The following is a 9,997-nucleotide window of genomic DNA, read 5'->3' as shown; positions in this document are numbered from 1 at the left end:
CAAATCAGCTTATAAAGTGTATTGCGATTTCAGGGACAACAAAAGATTTACCCTTTCGCCTATCTTCTTCACGTTTCTGCCATAACTCTTGAACAGGGATGCTTTGACAGGGCTGTGTGTGAGCAACTGACTTATTGTGAACGCAGAAGTGGGGCTTTGGACCCGAAATGAGGGCTGAGACTAACGCTGCTGTATCAGGCACCTTGTTCAATCTTCATTCAGCAGACATTTATAGCTAGCTCAATCAGTTTCAGGCATCGGACCAGAAGCTGGGGATCCTGTAACGTACTAGGCTCGAACCCTTGCTCCAGTTCACACAGGGAAAAATCGAGAGACTTGGGAAAAACCACCTCTCTAAGAGGAAGTCACACGGAGCGAAAACAGCTTCCGCGCCTGTTTACAGGCGCCACGCCCCTGCGCGGCCAAGCTATTCCGGCGCGCGGTCACCGACTCGACCAACGGGCGCGCGGCGCCGGAGCCGCGCATGCGCCGCGCACCTTCGCCCGGATGCTGATGTCTAACGACCGAGCGCGAACCTCCGAAGATGAAGTAAGGCCTCAGTTTACCTCTGAGGAAGGGGGAGCAGGGCTGCCAGGGCTAGTTCACCGGGACTGGGGAGGTAGAGTGTCAGGGGGTTCGAACAGGGGGAGGGGCGCGGAGACTAGAACGGCTGGTCTCCTAGTTTTGCTCTCGCTCAGCTCAGGCCGGGCCGCACTTACTTGTCCGCTTTTCTGTCCCTCACCCTCTCCCCCGTGCAGCCCTTTAACTAAGGTGAAGCTGATCAACGAGCTGAATGAGCGAGAGGTCCAGCTGGGGGTGGCCGATAAGGTGTCCTGGCACTCCGAGTACAAGGACAGCGCATGGATCTTCCTGGGTGAGGTCCATGTCTTTCTTCCACAGTGCTCATCCGTTTCTCCTGGTCTTTTTTCGACCATCTCAGCGTTCCCGCCGTTCACTCCTGCCCACATTCCTTGCCCACTTTTTATAGCCGTCTGCTGTCTGCCCGGGAATCTGCTTCCATACCTCTTTTCTCCCCCACTCCTAGTTTGCTCTCCCTGCCAAATCACCGCTACAGCGACTTAGTCATTCACATTGCTAAGGCTCAGAGACCGTTATTAGCGCTCCCTCTTTTTCACACTCATAATCCCATTATACAGCTGAGAAACTGAGGTACAGAGACGCTAAGGAACTTCCTTAAGGTCACATTGCTAGTAAGTGCAACAACCAGAACTATGGGATTCTAGAACTCATCCCCCCCCCCCGCTCCGGAGGAACAAGAGCGAGCTTTATTTTCTATTTTTTAAAAAAGGGGGCAATCTGCAGATTGGAGAGAGGCACGGCCTTCAGTACAAACGAAAGTGGGCTTTCCCTAGAACTCATGGTCTTAGCCGCTGCCCCACATTATTACTAACTGCCCTCCCCAATTTCCCTTCCCTCAGAATTCGCTTTCCTCTTCTAGTTAGCTCCTGCCTTCTGTCGATGGCCACATTACTGTTCCTGTATTCACTGTGTTACCACCAGTAATTATACAGTTTGACTCTTCAAAAAGTTTATTGTACCACACATTGTGCTAAACACTTTATATGCATTGTTTTATTTAATTCTCACAACAATCTTGTAAACTCAGTACTAACATCCCCATTTTACAGATAAGGAGAGAGACATTTGAAAGGGAAATTACTTCCTATGAAATGCTTAACTGTGTCTTTGTAATCTTTAATCTAGGATTAATCCTTAATCCTGTAATCAGGCACATTTCGACTGATTTTCATCATAGCTGTAAGTTTGTGGGTAATGAGCAGATGAATTCAAGATATGTTTATGGAAGCAGGTTTTTGTGATGGAAACTATCTGCTTTGTGGAACTTTGGATGTGAGGACTAAGTGATTAGATTAGTTAGGTTAGTGGTGACCCTGGCTTTTCCACTCAAAGTTAATCACTCCTTTTTCTGTACTGCTAGCACCCTATATGTACTTCTGTCATTGCATAAGACTGTGATTTCTTTGAGAGCAGGGCCTGCCTAGTGCTTGGTATGTAGCAGACACTTAGTGTTTGCTGAACTGAAATGTGGTTTTCTCTTCTAGGAGGGCTTCCTTATGAACTGACTGAAGGGGATATCATCTGTGTGTTTTCACAGTAAGTCTCCTTTCATTTCCTACCTCCTGAATTGATAGTTTACTTTTGTGGTGCCTTTTGTGGCATCACACATGCCATTTATTCTAATTATAGGCTGAATGGCATCCCTGTATGGGGAGGGCAAGAGCTTCTGCTCTAGTCTAGATCAGTCCCAAGACAGGATTATAGAATGCTGTCATGTGGAAGATCCCAGAAGTTGGATAATTTGGGAGGCTGTCTTGGAGATTCTGGTCTGTTTCTGTTTTTCACTTTCACTGAGGCTTGTTCAATGTGGGCTTATATTAGAACTGAGACTTGTTCAATGTGGGTTTATATTGGAACTGAGGCTTTTTCAATGTGGGCTTATGTTGGAATGGACTGGAACTCCCAGGGAGGTACCATGTTGGCCCACCTCAGGCTTCTGCAAACTAGGGGTAACCCATGATCACAGGGCCCTTCTGAACCCTCATCTGTGTGGCATTGTAGGATTGGGGCAAAGCACAGAGGAATTAGGGTGGGAGAATAGAAGATTTAGGTAGTAGTTTGCTTCCTTTACCCAGAGACTGAAAATCACAGGCTGACAAGGAACAAAACTGAACTTGCCCAATCACTTGGCCAGGACCCTCTGTGTATAGATGGCCTTATCATCCTGCCATGGCAGTTCCTCTGCCAGGGTATGTTATCTGTGTTTGCTTGGCCAGCCCCTTTTGCCATGGTCCTCTGCCTGTGCATGTTGTCCAACTTCTCTGAAACATTCCAACATTGTGCTCCCAAGCTAGAAACCCAAAGGTAGTGGTCCTCTGGCTCTGTGAACCATTTAATTACTCTGTTAAGCTCTAGGGTTTTGTCTCAGCTGCCCAGTCCCTCTCCTATCAGCTGCTACTACCAGTGTGCCATTACCCTCTCCCACCAAGTTCTGCTGCTATTATCTCATAGCATAGTAAAAAATAATATGGCATCAGGAATTTCACAGTAGGTATAGCCTAATTTCCACTCTTTTGTGGTACTTTCAACCTTCCATCTTGCACTGTTTTTGTTTTCTTTGCATTGAGTGATGAACGGCTAGTGTGTGTGTATGTTTATTCTCATTCTCTATTCTAGCTACATACATTGCTCTCCATGAAGATTGCCTTTGCCAGGATAACAATGATTACTGAAAAAAATACTTTGTTTTCATTATGAAGGTAATGTAATGTATAGTCATTACAGAACATTTGGCAGAAAAGTAAAAACGTTATGGCATATTTCTTTTTATCTTTTTAAAAAATGTTGGGCATTATTTCCAGTGGTTTGCTATTATAAACTATGTTGCAGTGCACGTAATGGCATATAAATATTTATACGCATCCCTGATATGGTTCAATATGTTAACATTTTTAAGATGTTTTTTAAGCAATTGCCAGATTGCTGTCTGAAGAGGTAGTACCAATTTCTACTCTCACTAGAATGCCATTTTCTGAATCCTGATCAACAATGATTATTTTAAAAATATTTGCCATATGGCTTCTCATTATTATTTTACTTTGCCTTTATTTCATCATCAGTAAGGTTGAACATCTTTTCATAGATTTGTAGCATATTAATATTCCTTTTTCTTTGTAAATTATCTATTCATATCCTTTGCTGTTTTTTCCTATGGGTATGTTCTTTGTTTTCTTATTGATTTTACATGAGCCCTTTATGTATAAAGGATATTAACTCTTTGCTATAACATTTTGTCGTGTTTGTATTACAGATTGGGTATCCGTTATCTGAAATATTTGAGACCAGGTGTTTTGGATTTTGGAAGATTTGCATATACATAATGAAATGTCTTGGGGATGGGACCCAATTCTAAACACAAAATTCATTTATGTTTTATGTTTTTTAAAATTTTTATTTATTTATTTATTTTGAGTTGGAGTCTCACTCTGTTGCTCAGGCTGGAGTGCAGTGGCACCCTTACGGCCACTGCAGCCCCAACCTGCTGGGCTCAGGTGATCCTTCCACCTCAGTCTTTCAATTAGCTAGAACAACAAGCATCACCACCACACCTGGCTAATTTTTTTTATTTATTATAGAGATGAGGCTTGCCAAGTTGCCTAGATTGATCTCGAACCCATGGGCTCAGGCAATCCTCTCACCTCGGGCCTCCCAAAGTGTTGGGATTATAGATGGAGCCACTGCACCTGGACTTCATTTGTTTTATATGCACTTTATACCTGAAGTTAATGTTATACAATAAAGAATTTTGTGTGTTGGCACTGAAAATATTTTGGAGTTTCAGATTAGGGATGCTCAACCTGTACTATGGGCTTATTTTTTTAAATTTCATATGATACCTTATCAAGATTATTCTTAGCCGGGCACAGTGACTTGCACCTATAATCCCAGCACTTTGGGGGGCTGAGGTGAGAGGATTGCCTGAGCTCACGCGTTCGAGACCAGCCTGGGCAACTTGGTGAACCCTCATCTCTACAATAAATCAAAAAATTAGCTGGGCGTGGTGGTGTATGCCTGTAGTTCCAGCTACTTGGAAGACTGAGGTGGAAGAATCACCTGAGCCCAGCAGATTGAGGCTGCGGTGGCTGTGAGTGTGCCATTGCACTCCAGCCTGGGTGACAGTAAGGCTCCAACTCCAAAAAAAAAAAAAGAAAAAAACAAGATTATTCTTTCTTGATGCTAAAACTGGGTCAATAAGAGTTCCTTCAAGCCAGCTCCTGCATGTAAAAAAATTTTATTATAAAGTAACTCCAGGCTTAAAACAGGAAGGTCATAAACTAGTATAAAGAGTGTATCCTTTGCTCAGAGTCCCCAGGTGTTAGCACTTTACCACACTTGCTTTGACATTATTTCTCTCCATGTATATCTACTATGATTTTTTCTGAGCTATTAGAGAGTCAGTTGCACATGATACCCACTTATCATGTGGATTCTTCAATGTGTATTTCCCAAAAAACAAAGATAGTTTCTTGTTTAGCCTTAGTACAGTGATCAAATTCAGGAAACCAACAGATACAATATTATCTAGTCTGTAGACTTTATTCAGCTTCACTGGGTGTCCTGATAATGTCCTTTATGGCTTTGTTTTCTGGTTCCTTATGTGTTATATAAATTATAGATATTTTCTCCTAGTCTGTCATTTATCTTTTGACTTTGCTTATTGGGATTTTTTTTGCTAAGCAAAGTCATTTGATCTTTATGCATTCATTCATTTAAAGTAGTATATAGTATAATGGACTTTTTTAGTGGGAGTGTACAGTCCTATGGGTTTGAACATGTATATAGATTTGTGTAATCACCCCCATAATTAAAATAAAGAACAGTTCCATCACTCTGAAAAATTCCTTCATGCTCTCCCTTTAGAATCTTCCCCTTTGGGTTTTTATTTTTATGTAGTTAAATTTATCAGTCTTTTTTATTGCTTCTGGATTTTGAGTCATAATTAGAAGGTATTCTCCCCATCTGTGTTATTTTCTGGTACTTGTATGGTTGCATTTGTGCACGTTGAAGTTTCTGATCCATTTAGAGTTTATTCTGTTGTACGATGTGAGGCTTGGATTCAGTTGTATATGTTTTCAAATGGCTCTCTGGTTGTACCAGTACCATTGGTTAAAAGTCCATATTTTTCCCCAGCAAATTGGGGTGCCACCCTTATCATATACTAATTTTTTCACATATACTTGAGTCGTTTCTCTGTTCCATTGTTCTGTGTTTCTATTGATTTGCCACCACCACACTAGTTATTCACAGAAGTTTTTCAGTTTGTTGAATATCTATAGAGTTACTTCCACTCATTGTTTCTTTCTTTAGGTTTTCCCAACTTTTTTTTTATTGGGATTGCATTAAATTTATGTTTTAACTTGGGGGAAGATTTTGATGCCTTTATAATATTAAGTCATCCTATCTAAGAAGGGATGCCTTTATGTTTGTTCACATCTATGTTTGTGACTCTCAGGAGTTTTTAAAAAATTTTCTTTATATAGGCTTTGTACATTACTTGTTGTTAAGTATATTCCTAAGTATTTTATCTTTTTTGTTGCTATTATAAATGGGATTTCCCTTTTCATTATTCCTTCTAGCTGTGTGTAAGAAGGTGATTGATTTTTAACTTCATTTTATTTTTATTTTACATATATATTTTTTGAGTCAGCATCTCACTCTGTTGCCCAAACTGGAGTGCAGTGGCACAGTCTCAGCTCCCTGTAGCTCAACCTTTTGGGCTCAGTTTCCCGAGTAATTGGTTCTACAGGCATGTGCCACCATCCCTGGCTCATTTTTTAATTTTTTGTAGAGATGAGATCTTACTGTGTTGCCTAGGGCGCAAGCAGGCCTCCTGCCTTGGCCTCCCAAAGTACTGGGATTACAGGCATGAGCCACCTGCCTGGCCAATTTTTAACTTTATATCCTGTTACTTTACTGAATTGTTATACTGTTAGTTTTTTTATCATTACATATTATTGATTCTTTTGGATTTTCTCTACATACTACATATATAATCTGTAAACAGAAGTAGTTCTACTTCCTCTTTTTCATTTCTCGTATCTCCTTTCTTTTATGTAACTGCATTGTCCTGTACCTCTAATATAATGTTAAATAGTTCCCAACCTCTAGCTGAATTGCCTCTAGTATTTCTTATTAAGATGCCAGATTTTGGACTGAGGTGTATATATGTGATCTTGTAATGTATCTATCAATTCTTATTTTATTTTATGACTTTATTTTAATTTATAAAGCTTTAACTTATCTGAAATTTATCTTTTTACAAGGAGTAAGGTAGACTTTTCTATTTTCTGTTTAATTTCTGCTTTTATCTTTATTAGTTCCTGTCTGATTTCTTTAGATCTACTTTCATTCTTTTTTTTTTTTAACAATAAAATTCAGCCGGGCTCGGTGGCTCAGCCTGTAATCCCGTACCTTTGGGAGGCTGAGGTGAGTGGATTGCCTGAGCCCGCAGGTCCGAGACCCGCCTGGGCAACTTGGCAAGACCTCATCTCTACAATAAATAAAAAAATTAGCTGGGCATGGTAGCACGCACCTGTAGTTCCAGCTACTCGGAAGGCTGAGGTGGAAGGATCGCTGGAGCCCAGCAGGCAAGGCTGCGGTGGCTGGGAGCGGCCACTGCACTCCAATCTGAGCGACAGAGTGAGACTCCAACTCAAAAAAAAACAAAAAACAAACAAAAAAACCCAATAAAATTCGGCCGGGCTTGGTAGCTTGCCTGTAATCCCAGCACTTTGGGAGGCTGAGGTGAGTGGATTGCCTGTGCCCGCAGGTTCAAGACCAGCCTGGGCAACTTGGTGAGACCTCATTTCTACAATAAATTGAAAATTAGCCAGGTGTGGTAGCACGCGCCTGTAGTTCCAGCTGCTTGGAAGACTGAGGTGGAAGAATTGCTAGAGTCCAGCAGGTTGATGCTGGGGTGGCCATGTGTATGCCACCGCACTCCAGCCTGGGCCATGGAGTGAGACTCCAACTCAAAGAAAAGAAAAGAAAAGAAAAACAATAAAATTCGTTTAAAGTTGCACATTTTCCTGAGTATGGCTTTAGCTACATTTTATAATTTTTGGTATATATTCTTCTCATTTTTGTTATTCTCTAAGTTGTCTGCCATTGATTTTTTTTTCCTTTATTTTGTTTCATTTTCTCTTTCATCCAGTTGCTAGGAGAGTAGGTGTCAAATTCTAGTTAGGTAGGGTGGTTTTTGTTTAAAATATTTTCAGCTTTATAACATTGTGATTGGAGAATATGGTCTATTCTATTTTGGGAGGATTATTTGAGACCTAATCTGTAGTCAGTTTTAATACATGCTTCATGAATTCTGGAAAATGTCATCTTGTGGGTTCAAAGGTATCTATGTATCTAATAGTCTGACATTAATATTTGTTAGTATAGTTGTTATAGTAATTATGTTTATTTGTATTTATACTATATATTAATTATTTTGATCTTATTTCTGTCACTTCTTTGTTATAAACTTCAAAGTGATGTGTTAAATTTTCCCATAACTTTCTCTGTTTTTCTTTGTAATTAAAATTTTTAATTTCTTAATTGATGCTTAGTTTTATGACTTATACCTCGGTTATGTATTAGGCCTTTTTTCAGTGTAACATAACCTTTTTAGTCCCATATAATGCTTTATTTTGGCCTTGAGTTTATTTTTGCTCTTGATATTGCCATCTGTTTTTTAAATTGAGTGTTCCTGTTCTTATCTTTTTTTATTTTCAACCTTTCTATGCTATCTTGTTCTAGATATGTCTCCTGTACAGACTGTATTACTTGAATTTTGTTTTAAAACCCAACCTGCAAGTTGTTGCATTTTAAGTTGATAGTGTCTTACTTTATTGTAGATATGGGGAGGTCGTTAATATTAATCTTGTGCGAGACAAGAAGACTGGGAAATCCAAAGGATTCTGTTTCCTGTGCTATGAAGACCAGAGGAGTACAATTCTGGCTGTTGACAATTTTAATGGGATCAAGGTGAGTGTGCTTCTTAAGCTGGATTTGGCTAGACTTCCCCATGTGTAGGGGTTAGGTTTTGTTTTATATGTAGTCCCCACAGGTGCAAGGACAGTACTGGTCAGTCAAGTGTGTTGCAAGGGTGGTAGAGGTGTGGAGACACACTGGCCAGGAAGTGATTCTGGGCCATAATTTTGTAGGCTTGTGGCCCTGCCAGGACTTGTTCTTTGTCCCATCTGTGAGCAGACTATCTCCCAAGGAGCATAGATACCAGGCCCGCTCTTCTCCCCATGTAGGCCTCTGTTTTTCATCTTTCCTTTCTCACCCTTCACTCTCATCTCTGGTGCACTGGAAAATGAAGAGACTAGTAAACACTGCTCTTCCATATTGTCCTCTGTCAGAGGACATGACCTAGGACACAGCCATATATATCTCCAGTGACCTAGCATATTGTTAATCTGATGACAAATTCTACAAAATTACCTCATTCTGAAATGTTCTCTCCTCTGCTCCCTCTCATCCTCATTGCTGCAAGTGAGGCACTGAGATTAGAGATGGAGGTAGGATAAGTCAGGCTTATTTATGCTCCACGTGGTCCCTGTACTGATAGGACAGGGTGGAACAAGGTCCTAGGCTTAATTTTTAAGTGAGCCTACAGTCAGAGGGAAGTCACTGTAAAAGGATGATTTTCAAAAATGTTTCAAAATGGGTAACAGTACATGACAGAAGCTACTCAGGCTTCAAGGTAAGAATAATCTGCGTGCGTGTGTGTGTGTGTGTGTGCGTGTGTGTGTGTGTGTGTGTGTATATCTCACTCTTTCACCTAGGCTGGAGTGCTGTGGCACAGTCAACCTCCTGGGCTCAGGCAATCCTTCTGCCGCAGCCTCCTGAGTAGCTGGGATTACAAGTGTGCACCACCATGCCTGGCTAATTTTTCTATTTTTTTTTTTTTTTTTAGAGATGAAGTCTTGCTATGTTGCTCAGGCTGGTCTTGAACTCCTGGGCTCAAGTGATCCTCCCACCCCTGCCTCTCAAAGTGCTGAAATTACAAGCATGAACCGCTTTACCTGGCTAGAATGTTTGTATTTTAAGTGAGGAGTTTTTTATTGCTGTTCACCTGGAGAGTTGTAATTCATGGCCTAAGATTCAGTGTGAGCTTATTGTTCCAATATGGTGGGGCTAGAGCAAGGTGTGAAGGCTTAAGAAAAAAGAAGATGGTCTTTTTTTTTGAGTTGGAGTCTCACTCTGTCACCCAGACTGGAGTGCAGTGGCCGCTCCCAGCCACCACAGCCTCGTCCTGCTGGGCTCCGGCGATCCTTCTGCCTCAGCCTTCCAGGTAGGTAGAAGTACAAGCGGGCGCTACCACACCCGGCTAATTTTTGATTTGTTGTAGAGATGAGGTCTTGTCAAGTTGCCCAGGCAGGTCTCAAACCCGCGGGCTCAG

At 41.2% G+C, this 9,997-nt stretch overlaps 1 protein-coding gene across 1 annotated transcript in view; it reads left to right on the top strand.

Moving 5' to 3' along the window:
- Positions 1-484: 484 nt before the first annotated feature.
- RBMX2 (RNA binding motif protein, X-linked 2) overlaps positions 485-9,997 on the top strand; it is an 11,569-nt gene continuing 2,056 nt past the window's right edge. The window contains 4 exon segments of the mRNA XM_008071462.2: positions 485-549; positions 759-874; positions 2,085-2,136; positions 8,445-8,574. Coding sequence (XP_008069653.2) covers positions 485-549; positions 759-874; positions 2,085-2,136; positions 8,445-8,574 — 363 coding nt within the window.

The sequence above is a fragment of the Carlito syrichta genome, unplaced genomic scaffold (assembly GCF_000164805.1).
Source record: "Carlito syrichta isolate Samal-C Ts95f unplaced genomic scaffold, Tarsius_syrichta-2.0.1 Scaffold314335, whole genome shotgun sequence".
Taxonomy (NCBI): Eukaryota; Metazoa; Chordata; class Mammalia; order Primates; family Tarsiidae; genus Carlito; species Carlito syrichta.
This window is presented reverse-complemented; position numbering and strand designations above follow the sequence as displayed.